Here is a 23837-nt window from a genome sequence, read left to right as displayed (position 1 = left end):
CCTGCTTGTGACTGCTTGTGACCCCATGGCAGTGTGCGACAGTCTATGACATTTGCGTGCTTGTGTGACACAGCGTGGGTGGTGACGGCACTATTCGAGTGTGTCACTATGTGTGAGGCTGGGGCACTGTGCCAGTGTGGGACCCCATGTGAGTGTGTGACTGCGTCTGAGTTTGAATGTTTGACTCTGTGTGACCCCGTCCGTAGGGGGTGATACTGTGTGAGTGTGTAGCTGTGGATCGTGTTTGCGACGCTGCATGTTACCCTGTGTGTGTGTGTGCCAGTGTGGGAGTGTGTGACCCCTTGAGGGTGCGTGGCTGTGGGTGACGCTACCTCTGGCTCTGCGAGTGCTGTGACTCGGTGTGTGACCGCGCGTGGGCCAGCGCTGCAGGCGGCCGAGGCGGCGGGGGACCGCGGGCGGGAGGGGGTCCCGGGGGCGCGCCGAGCGCGGCGGCCGCGCGAGCGGGGGAGGCGCGGCAGCGGCGGCGGCGGCGCATGCGGATCTGGTCGAGCGGCGGGGCCGGCGGGGCCGAGCGGAGCGGGGCCGGGCCGGGCCCGGACACCGAAAAGGAGGGCGGTCGGGCTCTGCGAGCAGCGGATACAGCGGCACCCGCCGCTGCGGGCCCAGGTGAGCGGCGTGGGGTGATAGCCCCTCCCTGCAGCATCTCCCCACCTGCCCAGCATCCCTCCCCCGCGCGCTGTGGGCATGGCCTGAGCCCCTAGAGTCCCCCCCCCCCCAACCCCCTCCCCCCCGCCTGGAGGAGGGGATGGGTCCAGGGCAGAATGCACCCGCACCCCTCAGCCCAGCCAGTCTCCTCGCCATGCGTGGGTCTTCCACCCGGGCCTTGTCCTTCCCAGGCCCCCTCCTTGCGAGCAGTGACTAGACTGCAGGAAGAGAGAGACACGGCCTTGGAAGGGTTAAAGCATCGATATATATATTTATTTTTTCCCCCACCCCCCAGCCTCCAGCCTTTGCTGGGGCCGCAGGACACCTCTCTCCACCTCCCCCATCTCCCTCTCCTCCCTTCCTTCTCCATTCAATCGGGTAATGGCTAGGGCTCTTCCTGGAGCTGACAGCTCACCAAGTGTTAAGTACCTCCCCATCCCCAAGTATCCTCCACCGAGGAAACAGCTGTTTTAACAGGGAGAGAAACTGAGGCAGAGAGACCAAGTTAAAACGGAAATAAAGCAGGGCTTGAACTCATGTCTGTCTGACTCCAACGCAGGCACTTTGGTTTGCCAAGATATGTGACCAGAGGAATAATAATAGCAAGGACCATGTATCAAGGGCTTGCATGAACCAGATACCATGTTCCCTGCATTATTAACTCATTTCATCTACAAACATCCCTAGGAAATGGGCACTGTTACCATTACCATTTTACAGATGAACAAACTGAGGCCTAGAGAGAGGAAGTGACTGGCCAAGGTCACACAGGTGGTAAGTAGCAGCCATGCGCCGACTTACAGCTTTCCAAGGAAGAAGAGAAGAATAACAGGGGATTTTGCAGTGTCCACCAAAAGGGACAACCTCCGCTACCCTGACCAAGACCTGGACCTTGCTTTCCTACAATCTGAGTTGTCAAATGTCTGAGTTTTTGAGAAGGACAGTGATCTCCCTGCCATTCCCTCCTTTCTTAGTCTTGGAATCAGTGAGCCTGGAGGGAGGAGGAGATGTATCTGATGCCTCCCACCCCCTTAAATTTCATATTTGCAATCTGGCAGTGTTCTAGAGCCTAGCTCTGGATCTGACAATATGTCAGCTTGCTGTTGCCACAATAATGCTGCCTAAGGAACCACCCCCAAACTCAGTGTCTTAAAACACTGAGCGTTTATTTAACCATCAAGTCTGAGGTCAGTGACTTAGGCTGGGCTCAGCTGGCCAGTTTTTCTGGGCTCAGCTGGCCTTATGCTTATGTGTTGGATGTGGTGTTGGGAGCGGTGTTGGTGGCTGTAGCTGGCCTTGGCTTTAGTGACTGGACCCGTAGACCGGGACTATGCCAACAATGTTTTCCTCACCCTCACAATCAAGCACAAGCAAAAACATGTGGTCTCCTGAGTTTTAGGCTCAGAATTCACTGGCACTTCTCCCTAATCCTGTTGATCAAAGATAGTCATGGGGCCAAACCCAGAGTCAAGGTTGTCAGGGGACACTCCTCCGATTTCCCCATTCCTACAGTAGAAGAACAGTCAGGAGTTATACCGCAAAGGACAAGGTTATAGGGATGAAAAATTGGGGCTGTTTAATGATCACAGTACCTACATTTGAACTCTGGCTACCCACTAGCTTGCGACCTCCTCTCTAAAATAGGCCAAAGACTAGCCTATCTTTAGGGAATTAAATAAGATAATGCATATAAAGTCCTGGGGACAGCACAAATGCTCGATAAATGTTAATTCTTGTTCTTACTGCATTGGAGAGTTCTACCGATAACAGTGTCGTCATTCTAACAATAATACAGGGACAGTTTGCTGAGCCCCTACCCTACGCCGGGTGCTAAGCTGGGTGCTTTGCCACCGCCCTGAGAAGTGGCCTGGGCGAAAGTGACTGTCAGTAGTAGTCTGAGGAAAGACAGGGAAACTGTTAGAAGCAGGACCTCTGAGCTCAGGCTCTGTTTCTAGCCTAATGCGCCTCTGCTCCTCCCCAGGCCTCACCTTCCCCAATGGCGCAGGTTCCAGGGGAAGTGGACAACATGGAGGGCCTCCCGGCCCCCAACAACAACAACCCTGCAGCCCGCTGGGAGAGTCCTGATCGGGGCTGGGAGCGGGAGCAACCAGCAGCCTCCACAGCGGCGGCATCGCTCTTTGAGTGCTCCCGGATCAAGGCCTTGGCAGGTACCTGGAGGAGGGCTGGGTGAGAGAGAGAAGGGAGGGGAAAAGGCTGCTAGGCTGGTGTCTGGGTACTTCCTCCATCAAGAACCTTGGTGGCCTGGAGGATGGGAAAGAGAGTCAAAGACCCTTTGCATGTGAATCTCTAGACCAGCAGCGTCCAACGAATGGAACGTTCCTCGGTGACAGGAAAACGTTCTCTATCTGTGATGTCCAATACATGAACCACTAACCACTAGTACTTGTGGCTGTAAGCACTTGAAGTGTGGCCAGTGCTTCTTGAGGGACTGAATTTTTAATTGTATTTCGTTTTAATTAATTTAAATTTAAATAGCCACATGTGGCTGGTGGATACTGGCTGGGGCAGGGCTGCCTTAGAACCTTAGAAAAGTAGAGTTCAGAACTGTGGGATTTTATAAGCATACTTCCTTAGAATCTCAAGATGCCGAAATACTAGATTTTTGGACCTTGGAATGTCATGCTCAGGAATTCTTCCAACTTGAGGCCTTTAGAAATGAGGTTAAGCATCTGCCTTCGGCTCAGGTCATGATCCCAGGGAACTGGGATGGAGCCCTGCCGTGTTGGGCTCCCTGCTCAGTGAGGAGTCTGTTTCTCTCTGCCTGCCACTCCCCCGACCTGTGCGCTCTCTCTCTCACAAATAAATAAATAAAATATTTAAAATAAATAAATATTAAAAACAAAACAAAACTATGAGCAAAGACCCCGAGAACCTTCAGAGACATGTAACTTCATAATCATTAGCTTTAAGCCTTTAAAATACTAGACCCTTGGGACCTTTGTTATCTCGGGAACGCAGAATGTTAGAAACAGAAACTATAGATTGTAGTAATCATGAAATCTTAAAACCCTAAGGTCGGAATCAGTTCCCTGAGAATCTCAAGAATTTTAGTAACTCAACATTTGACAATCATGGGATCTTTGCTACTAAGATTCTTGGAACTTCATAATTATAAGATTTTGAACAGTGATGTCCAACCCAAGGGCATCTGGGAAACAGGTGACAGGAATGAAAGAGTAGACTGGGGATCATGGTCAGCTGGAAAGCAGTGCCCTGAACACCAGCACCAGCCATGGGGAAACATGGGCCCCAGATTGCTAGCTGTGATGTTTATCCAGAACTTCCCAATTGAAAAAAAAAAATCTGTATGTACCACAAAGTCTGAACTAATATTAATTCACAGATTGCCAGCTTCCTCTGATTGAGAAACTAGAATGGTATAAAATGTATTTTCGGAAACTTAAAATCATAGTATCAGATGGGGCGTCTGTGTGGCTCAGTGGGTTAATGCCTTTGCCTTCGGCTCAGGTCGTGATCCCAGGGTCCTGGGATCAAGCCCCGCATTGGGATCTCTGCTCAGCAGGGAGTCTGCTTCCCTTCCTCCCTCTCTGCCTGCCTCTGCCTACTTGTGATCTCTGTCTGTCAAATAAAATAAATAAAAATCTAAAAAAATATATCATAGTATCAGACTCTTTGAGCCTTAAAAACTATGATCTCACTAACAAAATATTTATTCAGTGCCTGCTCTGTGCCTGGCCTGTGTTGGACAATATAAGGGACATGATGGTGACTGAGCCAGCCCCTAGGACTCCCAGGCCACTGAGAGAGTTAGATCCAGCCAGAGAGTAATGACCCTGAGTAGTCAGGGCCTGGATGGTCTGGGAAGGGAGAGCACAGATGACACCCCTGCTTCAGTCCAGGGGACTGCCCTGGAGGAAGCCAGAGGGCTTCCTGGAGGAGGAGGTACTGAAGATGAGCCCCAAAAGGATGAATAATAGTGAACCCTGGGGTGGAGAGTGGAAGAGTATTCCAGGCAGAGGAACAGCATATGTAAGGCCTTCAAAACTTGGGAGTGGCTAGATTGAAGTAATGAGGAAATGACAGTGAGAAAGGAGGCAGTGGGAGTCAGAGCCTGAGGACCCTATAAGCCACCATGCAGGGTATGAAGGCACTGGGGAGCTATGGTAAGAGTTTAAGCAGAGGTGGGATGTGGTAATGTGGGGATCAATCAAGGACTCTTCGCATCTGAGAAGAATATCAGTGCCAAATACCACAGACAGATAAACATCTAGTCCAGGGAAATAATTGGTTCCCTGTAAGAAAAATAAATTCTCATACATTCCCTGTGTCTACTTAAATTATTATATCTATAATTTTCCTAAATGCAACAAACCCACAACTCTGTTTCTGTCTCTCATGCCTACAGTTCTCTAAAACTAAAACATGTTATACTGGACTCCAGAACCAAAGTGCAAAATCAGTTAACAGTCAGCTTGGAGCACCTGGGTGGCTCAGTTGTTAACTGTCTGCCTTCGGCTCAGTTCATGATCCCAGGGTCCTGGGATTGAGCCCTTTGTTGGACTCCCTGCTCGACAGGGAGTCTGCTTCTCTCTCTCCCCCTGTCTCTTCACCCAGCCCGTGCTCACTCTTTCTCAAATAAATCAATAAAATATTTTTTAAAAAAATATTTTATTGATTTATTTGACAGACAGAGATCACGTAGGCAGAGAGGCAGGCGGGGGTTGGGGGAGCAGGCTCCTTGCTAAGCAGAGAGCCTGATGCAGGGCTCGATCCCAGGACCCTGAGATCATGACCTGAGCCAAAGACAGAGGCTTTAACCCACTGAGCCACCCAGCTGCCCCCATCAATAAAATCTTTTAAAAAAAGATTCAGCTTAAAGTAACTTCAGGATGCTGTTTATGCTATTTAAATGATGTTGCTGCTCAAAATCCTGACATTGTGACATGGATCGTGAGGGTGCATATTCTTTTGCATCCGTTTCCTTATAGTTTTTCTCTCATGCTTTTTCTCTATTCAGACTATAAGTCCAAACCTTTGAGCAGAGTCCTGAGTAACATGCTTTCGTAGGAACATGTTTGAGAAAATTGTCTGGACCCCATGCTCAAGAGAGTTCCCTTAATGATGTTCCCCAGTTTGTGGCTTGTTGTCTTTATCAGTCTATGGGAGGATCCTCTCCTCCTCTTCATCTGTTCATTTACTCTCTTTGCTTTTTAACATTTTTTAAAAAAGGAACCTCTATGCCCAACGTGGGGCTTGAACTCAAAACCCCAAGATGAAAACTCTTGGGTTCTACCAACTGAGCCAGCCAGGCGCCCCTATTCCCACATCTCACACCAATGCCTTCTCCCCTATGGGCAACCATTCTAATCATTTGTTTGTTTGTTTGAAGAACAGTCTATCTGCTTATTTTTATTTTTATTTGTTTTTTTAGAGAGAGAACATGCATGCATGTGCTCTAGCGGGGTTGGAGGAGGGGCAGAGAGAGAGGGAGAGAGAATCCCAGGCCGGCTCCACATTCAGTACAGAGACCACTGTGGGGGCTCGATCCTACCACCCTGAGATGAAGACCTGAGCTGAAATTAAGAGTCAGTCACTTAATCGACTGAAACATCCAGGCACGCCCCACCCCCATTCTGATAGCTTTTTTTTTTTTTTAAGATTTTATTTATTTATTTGACAGAAAGAGATCACAAGTAGGCAGAGAGGCAGGCAGAGAGAGAGAGGAGGAAGCGGGCTCCCCGCTGAGCAGAGAGCCTGATGCGAGACTTGACCCCAGGACGCTGAGATCATGACCTTAGCCGAAGGCAGAGACTTAACCCACTGAGCCACCCAGGCGCCCCCATTCTGGTAGTTTTAATGCAAATGATTATCTTTGCATGCCGATGATTTTGCAAAATGTACGTTGCTAATTAGAGTGCACGTATACGTATATTTTAACTGTTCATTAAAGTATGACATGCACACAAAAAGACAGATAAATTGTGAGTGTCCAGCATTTCCACAGGTGAGCACCCTCCGGTAACCAATCCCCAGATAAAGGAAACCGAATATGACTGCCCCAGGGAAGCCCACCTCGGGCTGCCTCTCTCACTACATGGCAAAAGTAAACACTATGCTAACTTCTAAGAGCACACCCTGGTTAGGCTGGTGTTTGAACTTCATATGAATAGAATCCTAAAGTATGTACCCCCTTTGTTTCTGGCTTATTCACTCACCACTGTGCTGATAAGATTCGACCGTGTCTATCTGTCCTTGTTGGGTCTCCCTTTTCATTGCTGTATAGTATTCTACAGTGTGACTGTGCCATAGTTTATCCATTTACAGGTTGATGAAGATTGGGGTTACTCCTCTTTTAAGGTTATCCTAAGCTAAACTATTGCAAACCCGTAATTCCCAGTATTTCAAACTATTACAAACTGTTGCTGATTTAAATGTTCTACTACAGTACCTTTTTGGTGGGCGTAAGCCTTCATTTCCACCCAGGAGGGAAAGTGTTGGGTCATAGGGTAGGTGTATATCAAACTTGAATGGAAACTGCTGGTTTGTGTCATTTTGTATTCCAACCAGCTGTGTATGAGGGATTCACTTACTGTACCTCCAACCCTTCGGATGGTCAGTCTTTTTTATTTTAGCCATTCTGATGGTGTGCATTCCATTGTGGTTTTTAATTTACATTTTCCTGGTCACTAATAACAACTAGTGAAGTTGACTTGCTTTTCATATCTTTTGTTTTGTTTTTTAAAGATTTTGGGGCGCCTGGGTGGCTCAGTGGGTTAAGCCGCTGCCTTCGGCTCAGGTCATGATCTCAGGGTCCTGGGATCGAGTCCTGCATCGGGCTCTCTGCTCCGTCAGGGAGCCTGCTTCCCTCTCTCTCTCTCTCTCTGCCAGCCTCTCTACCTACCTGTGATCTCTCTCTGTCAAATAAATAAAATAAAATCTTAAAAAAAAAAAGATTTTATATATTTATTTGACAGACAGAGATCACAAGTAGACAGAGAGGCAGGCAGAGAAAGAGGAGGAAGCAGGCTCCTTGCTGAGCAGAGAGCCTGATACAGGGCTAGAGCCCAGGACCCTGGCAGAGGCTTAACCCACTGAGCCACCCAGGCACCCCACTTTTCATATGTTTACTGACTATTTGGATAGCTTCCTGTGAAGTGCCTGGTCAAGTCATTTGCCTATTTGTATTTTAATTTTCCTGCCTTTTTCTCATTGTTTTATGGGAGTTCTTATATATCCTGGGTACAAGTCCTTTGTCAGATAGATGTGTTGTGAATATTTTCTCCCACTGTGTGGCTTGTCTTTTTATTCTTTTAAGGTTGCCTCTTGATGAGCAGTGTTTCTCTTTTTTTTTTTTTTTAAGATTTTACTTATTTATTTGAGAGAGGGAGAGCACGAGAAGGGGGAGGGGCAGAAGGAGAGGAGAAACCAGGCTCTCTGCTGAGCAGGGAGCCCGATGATATGGGCCTTGATCTCAGGACCCTGAGATCATGACCTGACACAGAAGGCAGAGGCTTAACTGACTGAGCCACCCAGGCTCCCCGATGAACAGTATTTCTTAATTTAAATATAGTCTAATCAAATCATTAGTAATTATTTACTGTGTGGCTAACACTTAGTGTTTGAAGAAATCTTTGCTTACTTCAAGGTCATAGAGATTTTTTTTTTAAGGAAAACTTTTTTTTTCTTTTAAGATTTTATTTATTTATTTGACAGAGATCACAAGTAGGCAGAGAAGTAGGCAGACAGGGGGCAGGAAGCAGGCTCCCCGCTGAGCAGAGAGCCCGACGTGGGGCTCGATCCCAGGATCCTGAGACCAGGACCTGAGCCGAAGACAGAGGCTAAACCCACTGAGCCACCCAGGTGCCCCTGGTGATATTTTTTTATGTTTTCTTCTAAAGGTCTTATTTGATCCTTTCACATTTAGACTTATAAGCCAGCTGATATTTACTGTATTTATTACTGTGTACAGTGTGGAGTGTCAGTCAAGGTTCTTATTTTTGCCACATGCAAATCCAGTCGACTCCATTCCATTTATTGAAGACTTTCTTTTCCTTACTGAACTGCAGTTTGACAGTTAAAAATCCGAGAGTTCTATGTACATGAATTTGTGCATGCAAACATTGCTAACTGGTGAAGGTTTTAGCATATTCTAGATCGCAGGTTTTTGTTTTTAAGTAAGCTCTAGGCCCAACATGGGGCTTGAACTCCCAACGCTGAGATCAAGAGTCCCATGCTCTGCCCACTGAGCCAGCCAGATGCCCCTAAGATTACAGTTTTTGCATTGTTTCCCCATTCAGCACTATGCCTTAAGACTCAGCCATGTGGGGGCACCTGAGGGGCTTAGTTGGTTAAGAGTCTGACTCGATTTCAGTTTGGGTCATGATCTCAGGGTCCTGGGATTAAACCCTGGGACAGGCTCCTCATTGAGCATGGAGTATGCCTGGGATTCTCTCTTCCTTCTCCCTCTGCCACTCCCCACTTTTGCCCCCCCTCAAGTAAAATAAAATAAAAATCTTTAAAAAAGGAAAGACTCAGCCATGTGGCGGTGTGTGCATCGATTTTACTGCTTGTAACTGCTACATGGAGGCTATAGTATGAACTCACTGTATCCAGTTTTCCCAGTGATGGACAACGAGGCTTTCTTGAACTGCCAACCTGCCCCTACCCCCTACTCCCCAAATAGCATTGCATTGGACATCCTCCTCCATCCTCCTTATAAAGTAGCATGGAAAAGTTTATAGCACTTAAGCACAGGGAAAGAACTGCTCTGTCATGGGGGTATGCCCTAATTTCATTTGACTCCCAGGGCTTCCAAGATGGCTGCCCCAGTGTGTGACTCCCACCAGCAGGCACATTTCACCACTACTCGTGGCTTCCTAACTTTTCTCAGACCAGTAGCCAAACATCATTGACATGCTAAGTGTCGCTTTCCCCATAACCCATAATGAGTAAAAGCATAGTTTGTTATTCCTCAGCTCTGTGAAAGTCTCAGTGTATGAAAGAGAAGAATACGCTGAAGTCTTATTTTAAGGAAATTGTTTTGCCTCTGACTAGAGACTACCACAGCAGAGAAGACATATAAATGACAACTCACGGGACGCCTGGGTGGTGCAGTTGGTTAAGCCTCTACCTTGAGCTCAGGGCATGATCTCAGGGTCCTAGGATTGAGTCCCGTGTCAGGCTTCCTGCTCAGCAAGAACCCTTCTCCTCCCTCTGCCAAATAAATAAATGCAATCTTAAAAAATAGTTATATAAAAAAATGACAACTTACTATGACACAATGGCAGGGGTAGGACGGTTGTCATTTGGCTTGGAGTCTTGACAACCCAAAGGCATGAATGCCAGCTAGAGTCGTGGCAGGAAGCACCCCTCAAGGGGGTAAAATTGCAGAGAGCTTAACAAAGGGACTAACTACAGAGGTGTGGCCAAGGCTATAGGAACCTACAAGGCCAGGGGACACCCCAGGGACTGGGGCAGGGCAGGAAGTGGTGAGAGGGCAGAGGGCTCCCAACTTGGGGGTTTAGAGAGAGGAACCAGATGCTGTTGTAAGCAGGGAGGGAATAAATTCCTCAGCCCTTCCTTTATCCTCTTTTTTTCTTTTTAATTTAATTTCTTTACTTGCGTGATCGAGAGAGACCATGTAGAGAGAGAGGGAGAATGTCAAACAGACTCTCAGCTGAGAGCAGACTCCAACTCATGGCTCAGGGCTCGATCTTAGGACCCTGAGATCATGACCTGAGCCCAAATCAAGAGTCAGACACTCAACCAGCTGAGCCACCCAGGTGCGCTACCCACTTCTCCTCTAATCTCCTGCTAGCCAAACCCAACACAGGGTCTGAGGCCTTTGAGGGCTACGGAGCCCATTCATAACAGCCCCCACGGGCAGTCTCCCCGGGCCCAGAGCACGTGCAGAACAGTAGAGGTAGGCACCCGAGGGGTAAATGGAAGATACCCTCCATGGTAGCCAAACACATTCACCAGCAGAGTAAACATCCAGTGTCAGCTGAGGTCAGAAGGGGCACTTGGGGACATACTGGTTTCCTCCACTGTGGTTTTTCTTTTTTCTTTTTCTTCCTTAATTTAAGGTTTCTTTATTTAGGGGCACCTGGGTGGTTCAGCCAGTTAAGCATCTGCCTTCAGCTCAAGTCATGACCCCAGGGTCCTGAGATTGAGTCCCGTATCTGGATCCCTGCTTCTCCCTCTCTCTCTGTTGCTCCCCCTGCTTGTGCTTTCTCTGTCAAATAAATAAATAAGTAAACAAATAAACAAAGAAAGAAATAAAATCTTTAAAAAAAGAAAAATATTTATTTGAGAGAAAGTGAGCACACATGCAACTGGGGGGAGGGGTAGAGGGATTGAATCTTCAAGCTGACTCCCTGCTGAGTGTATAGACTAGTGTAGGGCTGATCTCACAGCTCCTGAGATCCAGGATCTGAGCTGAAACCAAGAGTCCAAAGCTTAATTGACTGAGCCACCCAGGCGCCCCACCCACACTGTTTTGTTTCTTTTTTTTTTTATAGAGTTTATTTATTTATTTGACAGAGAGAGAGAGAACACAAGCAGGGGGAGTAGCAGAGGGAGAGGGAGAAGCACGGTCTCTGCTGAGCAGGGAGCCTAATGCAGGGTTCGATCCCAGGACCCTGGGATCATGACCTGAGCCGAAGGCAGATACTTAACTGAATGAGCCACCCAGGTGCCCCCCAATAATTAGTTAAAATAAACAAGATAAACAAGTAATTTAAAATAAAAAAGTAATTTAAATAAACAAGATATTTCTTATGGATTTACTATTAGTTTCTGCATACTCACTTTTTTTTTTTAAAGGTTTCATTTATTTATTTGACAGAGAGAGAGATCACAAGTAGGCAGAGAGGCAGGCAGAGAGAGAGGGAGAGCAGACTCCCCACAGAGCAGAGAGCCCGATGCGGGGCTTGATCCCAGGACCCTTAGATCATGACCTGAGCTAAAGGCAGAGGCCCAACCCACTGAGCCACCCAGGCACCCCTCTGTATTTACTTTCAAATGAGAAGTAAACATTCAAGATCTTGTTTAAAAGTAAAAAAAAAAAAACAAAAACAAAAACAAAAACAAAACAGGACAGCCAGTGGATACTTTCTAGCAATGTCCGTACGTTTTCACTGCCAGAATCACATGCAGTATTTAATATTACAAAAAGGGTGCTTGGCTGGCTCAGTTAGTGCAGCATGAGACTCTTGATCTCCGGGTCATGAGTTCGAGCCCCATGTTGGGGATAGAGTTTACTTAATAACAAAAGTAATATCATGGGGCACCTGGGTGGCTCAGTTGTTAGATTCTTGATTTCAATTCAGGTCATGATTTCTGGGTTGTGGGATAGAGCCGTGTGTCTGGTTCCGTGCTCAGTAGGGAGTCTGCTTGGCCCTCTCCCTCTGCTCCTCCCCTCCACTTGCTTGTTTGTGCGCGCTCTCTCTCTCTCTCATAAATGAATAAATAAATAAAATCTTTACAAAAAATATTACAAAAGGTAAATTTTTTGAAAAAATAAATTATTGACAGATTTCAAACAGTTAAAAAGGGAAATAGACTGGCTATTCAAATCTTGCTTCCTGCACTAATAGAAACTTAGAAGTATGATAATTAAGTGATTTAGTAATGAAATGCATACCATGCCTCTGAGCCGTTGCAACAGACCCAGCAATGCAACGCCTTAAAGGAGATAGAGGTTTATGTCTCCCTCCTGGATAATTCTGACACGAGCAGCCTCATGGGCAGGGGACACTCTGGTCCAAGCAGTCAACCTTCTCCTGTCCTGTGCCCTGTGGACCTTGTTTTCAAGCCTGTGGGAGTTGGGGGAAGAGAATGGAAGGCCAGGTAGTAAGCTTCCTGATCTGGTAACACTTTAAACTGGGAAATAATCATAGATCCACACAAAGTTGCAGAGAAAGTACAGATGATAAAAAGACTCACCGAAGGGCGCCTGGGTGTCTCAGTTGTTAAGTATCCAGCTTTTGGTTTCATTCAGCTCAGGTCATGATTGCATGGGTGATGGGGTCAAGCCCCATGTCAGGCTCCGTGCTCAGCACAGTCTGCTTGTCCCCCTCCCTCTGCCCCTCCCTGGCTTGTTCTCTCTCTCTCAAGGAAATAAATAAAATCTTTTTTAAAAAATAAAAAATAGGGGTTCCTGGGTGACTCAGTCAGTTAAGCATCTGCCTTTGGCTCAGGTCATGATTCCAGGGTCCCGGGATCGAGTCCTGCATCAGGCTCCCTGCTCAACAAAGAACCAACTTCTCCTTTTCCCCCATGCCTGCTGCTCCCCTGTTCGTGTGTGCTCTCTCTGTCAAATAAATAAATAAAATTTAAAAATAAAAAATAAATAAAAAGATTCACCCAATTTAAAAATGGGCAAAGGATTTGCATAGATCTCTCTAAGGAAGATACACAAATGGGCCAATAAACACATGAGAAGAGGTTTACCGTCATTAGTCACCAGGGAAATGCAAATCAGAACCACATTAAGAGACTGGTTCATACCACTCTAATGGCCATGATCAGATAGGAAATAGCAAGGAGTGGTGAGGATGTGGGACACTGGGACCCTTGTCCATTGCTGGTGGGAATGGAAAATGGTGCAGCCACTTTGGAAAACAGTCTGGCAGTTCTTCAAAAGGTTAATCCTAGAGGTGCCTGGGTGGCTTGGTCAGTTGAGCATCTGACTCTCGATTTCAGCTCAGGGCATGATCTCAGGGTCCTAAGATTGAGCCCCCCCTTCCCCCTCATTGGCTCTGCGTTGAGCAGGGAACCTACTTGGTATTCTGTCTCTCTCTCTCCCTCTGCCCTCCCCGCTGTGGGTGCTCTCTCTCTCATAAGTAAATAATTATTTGTTTTTAAAGGTCAACCATAGAGTTAACATAGAGCCCAAGTATTTCACTCCCAGGTATATGCTCAAGATAACTGAAAACATGTGTCCACACAAAGCCGTAGGTACCCAATGTTCATAGCCGCATTATTCATAATTGCCACAAAGTGGAAGCAGCCCCAATGTTCATCCGCAGGAGAATAGATGAGTAAAATGCAGGCTGTCCGCGGAATGGCTATTATTTAGCCGTCAAAAAGAAATAAAGTACTGACACATGCCACAACACGGACGAACCTTGAGAACCTTGAGAACAGGACACTAAACAAAAGAAGCCAGACACTGAAAAGGTCATATATTGTATGATTCCATTGATATGAAATACCCAGAATAGGTAAATCCATAGAGACAGAAAATAGATTAATAGTTTCCTAGGGCTGGGAGAAGGGGGAATGGGGAGCGACTGCTCCTAGGCACAGGGTTTTTTCTTGGAGGGATGAAAATGTTCTGATATTAGATGGTGATGTGGGCTGCACAGCCCTGTGAAAATACTAAAAAATCACTGGAATTTACGCTTTGAAAGGGTGAATTTTATAGAATGGGAATTATAGTTCACACTAAAGCTGTTGTTAAAAAAAAAGGATGGGCACTTGGGTGGCTCAGCTGGCTGAGTGGTCTCACACTTGATCTCAGATCAGGTTTTGTCTAAGGGTAGTGAGTTCGAGCCCGGTGTTGGCTTGGTCGAGGAGCCTACCTAACCAGCTGAGCAACCCAGGCGCCCCTTGGTGGAGCCTACTTAAAAAAAAAAGGTAGTAGGAGAGGTTCCCAACCAATGTCTTTGTCAGTGAGGCAGCAGTTGATCAGCTGCACAAATTCCTCCACCCCCTCCTGTTGGCAGTCACTTGCCTACTCTGCACCCTAGAGATGTGGGAAACTCGGGGTCCAGCTGGCAGTCCAACTACCACAGGGTGGGGGTTCGGGTGTGTGTGTGACATGGTTCCTGTCCTCAGGGTGCATTCTTACTAGCGTATTCCTTCCTCTTCATCCCCCACACCTGGCCAGTGCCAAGTCTTATTTTTTTTCATCTGTGACTAACTCTTCAGTATGTCCCCTTCTCCCATTCCCAGCTTCTGCCCTCTCCACTTGTCCTCTCTCTCCAGAATTGCTTCCCCAGTCTCCCCCCTGAGCTGCCATTCTTGAGCTCTCTGACCTACCCTCCCCACTCTCCACCGCACAACTAAAACACAACTGAAACACAACTCTTATTCTGCCCCACCCCCTCCTTAACTTTCCATAGCTCCCTAGTGTAGTATCTGTGCCCCCCGTAAACTGAGCTCTGGGAGGGAAGGCCTGTTTGTATTCAGAGCCTAGAACATAGTAGGTCCTCAATTATTGATTGACAAAATGAACAGGGCCAACTGGATGAGAATCCCGGAAGGCTTCTTGCGGGAAGTGGTATCTCAGTAAAGCTTTAAAGGACCTGTCTCTAGGTGGGCAGCGAAGGGTTTGTGCAAAGCCCTGATTGTTGCAAGCTGGGCCAAAACAGCGTTTGGGGCCCGAGGGGAGGGCTGGGGGAAGCTGCAAAAGGGGGAGGTAATGGGGATGGCGGGAACTCCTCAGAGCCCGTCTTTCAGATGAGCGCGAGGCCGTGCAGGAGAAGACCTTCACCAAGTGGGTGAACTCGCACCTCGCCCGAGTCGGCTGCCACATCGTGGACCTCTACGCAGACCTCCGCGACGGCTTTGTGCTCACGCGGCTCTTGGAAGTGCTGTCCGGGGAGCAGCTGGTGAGGGGACCTGAGGGCCTGGGGGAAGGCCGCGACCCTGGGATAGGGGCTGGGTTATCACAGGGTCGGGCTAATGGATACCTGGAACGTCCAAGAAACCCTGGCGCGTTTGCGGCCCTCCGTACTCAGGTGGGTGGGGGCTATGGCCCAGAGGGCTTGAGTGAGCCTGGGGGCGTGGCTGGGAACGGAAGTGGGGATTCGGTGTAAGGTGAAGGCGGTGGTTCCTGCGGGCCTCTGGGCATGGGGTGGGGAGGAGCTCTGTTGGAAGGGGTGGGGCTATCGGAGAAGGGAGGGGCTTTATTAGAGGGGGCTGGCCTGCGTAGCGCCGTAGCGAGACCGAGGGCTATAAAATAGGGGCAGGACCTGTAGCAGGGGTCGAAGAGTGAGGGTGCGGTTGTTATCGGAAGGGGTGGCCTAGGTCATGGAAATCTGGGGCACCAGACAGAACTCTGGTGTGAGTTTGGCTTGTGGTATCGGTTGCCGTTGTATTTCTGGGCGTGGATGAGGCTTCATCGCAAACGGCGGGATTCTGACGGAACTAGAGATTTAGTAAAGGAGCTCAGAAATCCTAAATGGCATGGCTAGAGAATAGAAGCAAAGGCCACTGAAAATGTTAGAGCTGTAAACAAGGAGAGACGTAGGGGAAATAGGCGTGGCTCTTGGCAAGGACCTGAGAGAGGGAGGCTGGGGGGGGTGTGTGTGACCAAGGATCCAGTGGCCACACCAAGGTGGCCTGGTGCAGCCCTCCATGGGGAGGGGCGGGAATACGGTTGCTGGCTTGATAAGAGGTGTGGCTATCAGGTCGGAGGCGGAGCTTCAGTTAAATGGATGGAAACAGGAATTAGAACGAGCCAAGAAGGGAACGGGCTCTTAAGAAAGGGTCTGGCCAAAAGAAAAGAAAAGAAAAGAAAAGAAAGAGTCTGGCTACGGGAAGGGGCAGGGCTTCTTTTAAAAGGATGGGGTCCCTGGTCCTCAAAAAGACTGCGGGGGCGTGGCCTGAGCTTGGGCACCCAGGGGGCGTGGCTATGGGGGCTGGCCTCTTTGGAAGGGGTGAGGCCGAGGGCCCAGTGTTCTTGGCCAGGCCGCCCCCCAACGCCCCTGCCACCCTAGCCAAGACCCACGCGCGGTCGCATGAGGATCCACTCTCTGGAAAACGTGGACAAGGCGCTGCAGTTTCTGAAGGAGCAGCGCGTGCACCTGGAAAACGTGGGGTCGCATGACATTGTGGATGGGAAACCACCGGCTGACCTTGGGGCTAGTCTGACCATCATCCTGCGCTTCCAGGTGATCCCCAAGTGACCCCGGCCTGGTCTGCTCCCCACCGTGTGGCCTTAGGGAGGGCGTCCCCCATTTACTCCCCCTGCTTACTCACTTATTCATTCTAAAAATTTTTCCAATATGGGCCAGGAACCCTAATTCCCGTGGTGGGGAGGGGGTGAACATTATGATAAAAATAATATCATTATCACCACCATCACTATGATCATTTACATATTTTTTTACTCTGTTCCAGGCACTGTTCTAAGCACTTGGCATTTAAAAGCCCAACAACCCCATAAATTAGGTACCATTTATTGTGTTTTACCATAAGGAAAGTGAAGCCCAGAGAGGTGAAGTAATATGTCCAAGGTCACACAGCTGGGGAGTGGAGCTGGAATTAAAATCCAGGCAGTTTTGCTTTAGTTCAGAAACAAAACCGACAAATTTCTTTTCTTCTCCTTTTTTTTAACCAACAAATTTTCTGCCTCTATGGAGCTTACATTGTGGTGGGGGAGACAGACAGTAAAGAAACCCTTAAATACATAGAACAAGAGATAGATGAGAACAGGATCAGCTTTAGGTAAGAGTTATGCAGAAAAGATTATGATAAAGCAGTAAAAGAAATACAAAACATCAGGTTGATGATGCTGAGATTTTAGACTTAATGGTCAGAGAAGGGCTCTCTGGGAAGCTGATGGCTTACATGACATGAAAATGAAGGAAGAAAGCATTCCAGGCCAGAGGCACAGCATTTGCAAAGGCCCTGACTAAGTTGGGAAGGAGCTGGAATGCCAGAGATCTAGGAGTGCCACTGTGGCTAGAGAATGGGAGGCAAGGGGGAACCAGGAAGATGAGGTCAGAAGGGTTGACAGGGCCTAGGTGATCTGAGATTAGCGGATTTGATTTTATTGTTTGAGATGGGGAGAAATTAGAGAGTTTTAACAAGAAAATAGATATAAGGATGCCAGGGTGGCTCAGTCGCTTAAGAATCTGCCTTCGGCTCTGGTCATGATTCCAGGGTCCTGGGATCAAGTCCCATATAGGGCTCCTTCCTAAGTGGGGAGCCTGCTTCTCTCTTTGCCTGCTTCTCCCCCTGCTTGTGCTCTCTCTCTGACAAATAAATAAGATCTTTTAAAAAAAAAATCAAGTGGTTGGTGAAAACCTCACTGAGAGGTGACCAATGAATCAAGACCTCAAGTTGGGGTGGAGCTATGTGGGCCCCTGAGGGAAGGAACAGGCAGTGCAAAGGCCCTGTGATGGAAGGACACTGGTGATTTAATAGAAAGAACAGCAGGTCTCTAAGACAGAGCAGAGTAGGCTGTTGAAGATGAGGGCAGAGACATAATAAGGGGAAGTTTACTTTTGCCATGAGTGAGACCCACTGAGGGTCTCGAGGATGGGAGGGAGGCATGTGATCTGATCTGGGGGCTCACAGGGTCCCTCTCTGCCGTGAGAACAGATTGTGGGTGGGGGAGCAGAGACACCAGCATGGAGGTGACTGCGCTAGCCCAGGCCCAGAAATGATGGTGCCTTGGATCAGAAAGTGAGCCAGATGCCAAAGTTTGGAGGCATCCCTGAAACTGACACCCTAATCCACAACCGCCTCCCCTAGCTGTAGATGTCCCAGCTCACCCAGGTCCCACTCTCACACTCCTGAACCCCCAGCCCCAGCCTGAAGCTCCCTCTCCCATCTCTTCTGTAACTGGCCACCCCCCCACCCCCCAAAACGGGATCTGCCGGTGTCTCCCAGGCTCATGCCCTCCTGGTCCCAGCAGCCATGTTTTGTATCCTCACAGATTCAAGTAATCAAAATCGAGACTGAGGACAACAGAGAGACCCGCTCAGCCAAGGACGCCTTGCTCCTGTGGTGTCAGATGAAGACAGCTGGGTAAGCACACTCCCCACCTGGCGCCCCCACCAGGTAGACAGGGCCCTAAGCTAATCTGGAGGGTTCGTTATGGGACAGGAATTCAAGGGGGCAGCCCAAGTCCTCAGTGTCAAAAGTTGCATCTGAAGTTAATGAACTGCTGGATAAATATGTCCACTCTTCTGACCTTGACAATAAACCCATGTAACAATCTGGAAGTCCTGGTTCAAATTTAGAACTCGGGCTCCCCAGAGAGCAATGTTGGAGAGTAGTGGACTGCCCCCAGCTTGCTCCCCTCCGTCGTCTCCTCCCCCCCACCTCCAGAGGCCTCATGTGCACCTGTTTGGACACCCCAGCCCTGTTCCTGAGCTGTGGCCACCCCCCCCCCGACCCTGAAAGCAACCACCCTTCAGCCTAAGAGGGTCCACCCTGGGGCTCGGGCAGCTCCAGGAAGAAGTTCCAGCTTCTGGGGACCTTTGCTGGGGCTGAGAAGGGAACTGTGCAGGCTCTGTTGGGAGGTCCCCAGGATGCTCAGTGCTCTGTCCTGTGGGAGGGGTGTGGCCTGGAACTTGGGCGCCCTCTAGAGAGCTGCCCCTGGGAGGAAGGGGAGGCCGGTATGGACGGAGACTGGGCTTTCTCTGATGTTCAGCCTTCTGGGTCTGGCAGGCTCTCTTGTAGTGCTGTCTTTCCTGGTGTCTTGTGTTTACCTCTTTGTCTGCTTTTCCTTGTTCTTCTCCCTCCCGCTTCTCTCACTCCTCCTGCCTCCTCCCCTCTCTCCTTTCTTTTCCCATCTCTGTCTATATCTTGTTTTCTCTCCCTCTCTCTGTCTTTCCATCTCCCTGCCTCAATGGATTGATGGATTAATCGTTCGATCTATCTATCGTCTATCCACCCACCCATCCATCCATCTCTGTCTCTCTTTCTCCCTCCCTTTTTTTCCTCCTGACTGTCTCCCTCTCTGCCTCTGTCTCTCCCTTCCATGCTGCCAGTTACCCTGAGGTTAACATCCAGAATTTCACCACCAGCTGGCGGGATGGCTTGGCCTTCAATGCTCTCATTCACCGGCACAGGTACTGCCCAGACCGCCCTGCCCTGCCCCCTACCCTGCGTCCTGTGGGTACAAGCCCACATACGTGTGCATGTAGATGACCCACGTAGACTTGAGGACCCACCCCTTCACACACACGCCCTTCACACTTGTACAAAGCACACACCCCCTATCTTCCCAACTTAGTCCAGGCCATGTACTCTGTGTACACGCGGAAACACACGTGCCCTCACACAGATGTGTATACACACTCACACTCGTGTGCATACACGGCTTGCGCCTGCTGCTTCGATGCCCCCAGGGTGGAGAGCTCACTTCCCCAGGGGCTGTCCTCTCTGGTGTGTGCGTGGGGGCCCCCTTCTCAGCAAGTCCTTCCTCTAGATGAGCCCCAGAGCCCTCCTTCTGCCTTTCACCCACCTTTCACACACCCCCCCCCCCAGGGGTTGGCATCCAGACAAACTGCACCACATCGTGATCATACAGATTAGTGAAACTGAGGCCCAGAGCCCGGGAAGGACTTGCTCTGGTGTGGTGGAAGTGGAACCCCAGCTTTTTCTGCTGTAGGCACGTGTTCACTCTCAAGCCTTGCCTGTTACACATACACACTCATATACATGGGGAAACCCAGCCCCACCTCCACAGCCAGAAACCCACCAGCTCTACCCGATGGCAACATTTACTGAGCATTTCCTGTGTACCCATCATTGTTCTCAGTTCTTTCCAATAAGTCACTTAATATTTAGTGAGCCCATAAAGCAGATACTAGTATTATCCCCATCTTATAGAGGAGAGAACTGAGGCACAGAGAGACAAAATAGCTTACCCAGCATGATAGCCAGGAAGTGGCTGAGCTGGGGTTTGGGCCCAGTAGACCGACTGTAGACCTCACACTTCGAACTGCTATGTGCTACTGTTTAGAAACACACCCAAGTAGTCACGTAAGCCTTGCGAATGCCGTCGCGCACATGCCCTCATGCTGTTCTCACAGCCTCAGATAAATGCACAGACACACACCAGCGCACACAGCTTTCCCTGGGCCCAGGGGGCGCCCCTCCTGCTCCTCGCTGTGGGTGGGGCTCAGACAAGGACGTCTTTCTACCCCCTTGCCCACTGGCCCTGGAGTCTGCCTGCTGCCTGCCCGCTCTGTGCCCCTGCCCAGGCCGGATCTCGTGGACTTCAGCAAACTCACCAAGTCCAATGCCAACTACAACCTGCAGAGAGCCTTCCGCACAGCTGAGCAGCACCTGGGGCTGACGCGTCTGCTGGACCCTGAGGGTGAGCCCTGCACGGCCCCAGCTAGACTTCCTCTTGGGGGGACTCCCGACCCCAGTGCCATCCCAAACTGCACTCCATCCTGCTGCAACACCGTAGGAACCCAAGGCCTTCCAAGTCCCAGCTCCCTCCCACCCTCTCCCCTTCCTCATCTCCAATCCCTCCTCCTCCCCATCCTCCTGTCCCTTCCTTTGGCATCTCCATCTCCAACTTCAGCCTCATCCCCCTTCCTGTCTCCAGCTGAGCCCCCTCCCCTTCCCAAGCCCCTCCTGAGTCAGCTCCCCTCAAGCCCAACCCCCGCTCCCTCCCTGACTCCACTCCAGTTCCAGTCCCAGTGCAAAGCCTGCCCCCAACATGATCCCCATCCCCTGACTTCAGCCTTGCTCCTCATCCATGATCATGCCAACACCAGTCCCCCAATCTCTGGAGTAACAGCTCTTCCCCTTCTCTGAGCATCTCCTCTGTGCCAAGCCCAGGGCCAGGAATTTAATGGAAACTTCTCCCCTTTATCCTCACACTGACCTGGTTGGATAGAACTTATCCATCCTGTTTTTAAAGGGATGGAAATGAAGGCTCAGAGAGGTGGAGTCCCTTGCCCAGGGTCACACAGCAAACCGGCAAATGGGACTTGTGATAGCGGATTCTGTGCTCAGGGCCTGGCACAAAGAAGGTGTTTGGTGGCTCTCGGTTTCAGGAGTTGGTGAAGAGTAAAGGCCAAGTGTAATATTGTGCATTCAGTGGGCAAATCGAAATGACAATCGGAATTCAGGAAGTTTCTCCTCTGTGCCAGGCTAGTCTTTCTAATACTTATGGTGCTCCCAGGTGGCAGGCACTGTGATTATCCTTCCTGTTACACTGGGGAAACTGAGGCTCAGAGAAGTGAGGTCTGTTTCCTGAGGACACACGTGAGGAAGTGGTTGAATAAGGATTTAAGCACATACTGCCTACAAAGCCCATGTCCTTGACCTCTGATCTCATACATCACTTATATACTTCATAAATATTTATGGAGTTCCTACTCTGTGCTGGGCATGGCTGAGACAATGGTGAAAAAAGACAGCCATAGGGACACCTGGGTGGCTCAGTCAGTTGAGTGTCCAACTCTTGATTTCAGCTCAGGTCATGATCTCAGGGTCATGGGATCAGGGCCCACCTAGTGCTCTGAGATCAGTGGGGAGTTTTCTTGAGGATTCTCTCTCCCTCTCCCTCTGCCCCTCCCCTCACTCGCATTCACTTGCACATGTGCTCTCCCTCTCCCTCTCAGAAAAATAAATACATCTTAAAAAAAAAAAGGCGTAGCCTTTGTCCTCCTGGTGCTTAAAGTCAAGCTAAGGACGTGATCACATGAATGAATATTTAAATGCAAATTATAACATCTAGGAGGCAGTGATAAGATGCCATGAGGAAGACTAACAGGGATAACCAACTCTACACATGCTGAACAGGGAGGCTTATCTGAAGAAATGTAAGTTGAGTTGAGACCTGGAGGATGAAAGGGAGCTAGGCACACAAAGAGGGGACATTGTTCTACCTAGTGAAAACAGCATGTGCAAAGGCCCTGAGGCAGAAGGCAGAATGGTGTAAAATGATTATGGATCGTTTCTCTGTGGTGGCTTGCATGTGTCAGATATTGTTTAATCCCATGAAGTAGATCCCCATTTGGCAGATACATAAATTATGAAAATTAAAATTAAGAAACAGAGAGGTTAGTTATCTTGGTCACACAGTTAATAAGAGTGGGTTCCCCCTCCCTGCCCGATCCATGTCAGAATGCTCACGATCATGCTCCCCCACTCTCTTTTAACCCCTAGATGTGAACATGGAGGCTCCCGATGAGAAGTCCATCATCACCTATGTGGTCTCTTTCTACCACTATTTCTCCAAGATGAAGGCCTTGGCTGTGGAGGGGAAGAGGATCGGGAAGGTTTGGGAGCCGAGGGATGGGGTGGGTGGGAGCTTGGGAACCACCTGGAGGCGTATCTGGGATGAGGCTGACCCCAGCTTCCTTTGCTGGGTCAGGTCCTGGACCAGGTGTTGGAGGTGGGGAAGATCATTGAGCGCTATGAGGAGCTGGCAGCCGAGCTCCTGGCCTGGATCCACCGCACAGTCGGCCTCATCAGCAACCAGAAGTTTGCCAACTCACTGAGTGGGGTGCAGCAGCAGCTTCAGGCTTTTACGGCCTACTGCACCCTGGAGAAGCCAGTCAAGTGAGGCCCAACTCAGGAGGGAGGGTGGCAAGTGGCAGTGTGGAGGTGGGGTTCCTGAGCTCCAGCCCCTTCAGGTTTCAGGAGAAGGGGAACCTGGAGGTGCTGCTCTTCAGCATCCAGAGCAAACTGCGTGCCTGTAATCGTCGCCTCTTTGTGCCTCGGGAGGGCTGTGGCATCTGGGATATCGACAAGGTGAGGCTGAGAATGTCGGGGAGAGGCAGGGTTGCTCTGTGCGGGTGTGTAGGTTGTGCACTGCTCAAGGCAAGCCATCTACATTGTAGACACCACGGACTGGATATTCATCCTGACAATTTTCCATCAGGGAAGTGTCATCAAGGAGCAATTTTTTTTTTTCCAGTTTACACAAAGGTGCTGCTTTGAGTCACCTCAGACAGAGAATCCAGGGCCATTAAAATGTGGGGTGTTGTTGGGGTCTGACTGCTTCCTCCTGTCTCCCTAGGCATGGGGCCAGCTGGAGAAGGCAGAGCATGAACGGGAGGCTGCTCTGCGGGCTGAGCTGATCAGGCAGGAGAAGCTGGAACTACTGGCTCAGAGGTTTGACCACAAGGTCGCTATGAGGGAGAGCTGGCTGAATGAGAACCAGCGCCTGGTCTCCCAGGTACTGCATGGAGGGCTTGGTTCTGGGGGAGAAGGAGGGAGAGCAGGGCTGGTGAACCTGGGACCAGAGAAGGAGACTCGATCTCCAAAGCAACAGAGAAGTGTTGGATTATTCTCCTAGGTGGCAAATGAGGATGGGAAGGGAGAACTGGTCTCCTAAGTGAGCAGTGGGGGAGGGGAGTGGGCCTGATCTCCAAGGTAACAGGAGAGTTAGGTTGGTCTCCAGGGTAACTAAAGAGGACAGAATTAGTCTCTTCAGAAATAAGGAGAGTATTTAATTAGACTCTTAGTGACAGAAG

The 23837-nt window shown here is 49.4% G+C and overlaps 1 protein-coding gene and 1 long non-coding RNA gene across 11 annotated transcripts in view; one reads left to right on the top strand and one right to left on the bottom strand.

The window, feature by feature from the left end:
* Positions 1-503: 503 nt before the first annotated feature.
* SPTBN4 (spectrin beta, non-erythrocytic 4) overlaps positions 504-23837 on the top strand; it is a 70576-nt gene continuing 47242 nt past the window's right edge. For 5 of the 10 annotated variants that reach the window (XM_032324365.1, XM_032324366.1, XM_032324361.1 and 2 more), the window contains exons 1-11: positions 504-627; positions 1354-2834; positions 15115-15266; positions 16377-16550; positions 18323-18414; positions 19383-19463; positions 20601-20716; positions 22525-22637; positions 22733-22920; positions 22995-23112; positions 23381-23539. In XM_032324365.1, the coding sequence (XP_032180256.1) occupies positions 2663-2834; positions 15115-15266; positions 16377-16550; positions 18323-18414; positions 19383-19463; positions 20601-20716; positions 22525-22637; positions 22733-22920; positions 22995-23112; positions 23381-23539 (1365 nt within the window). In that variant the 5' untranslated portion in view covers positions 504-627; positions 1354-2662. Of the gene's footprint in view, positions 628-1353; positions 2835-15114; positions 15267-16376; positions 16551-18322; positions 18415-18816; positions 19464-20554; positions 20717-22524; positions 22638-22732; positions 22921-22994; positions 23113-23380; positions 23540-23837 lie in introns of those variants that run through there. The other 5 variants (XM_032324362.1, XM_032324364.1, XM_032324363.1 and 2 more) reach the window with 5 other exon arrangements.
* LOC116579262 lies at positions 10973-12625 on the bottom strand. Its single transcript, XR_004281197.1, has 3 exons — positions 12595-12625; positions 12293-12464; positions 10973-11085 (listed from the first exon to the last, which is right to left on the bottom strand). It is a non-coding gene; the product is annotated as an uncharacterized LOC116579262 (long non-coding RNA).

Source organism: Mustela erminea, chromosome 19 (assembly GCF_009829155.1).
Source record: "Mustela erminea isolate mMusErm1 chromosome 19, mMusErm1.Pri, whole genome shotgun sequence".
Taxonomy (NCBI): Eukaryota; Metazoa; Chordata; class Mammalia; order Carnivora; family Mustelidae; genus Mustela; species Mustela erminea.
Note: the sequence above shows the minus strand (reverse complement) of the source record. Positions and strands in the feature narration are given on the sequence as shown.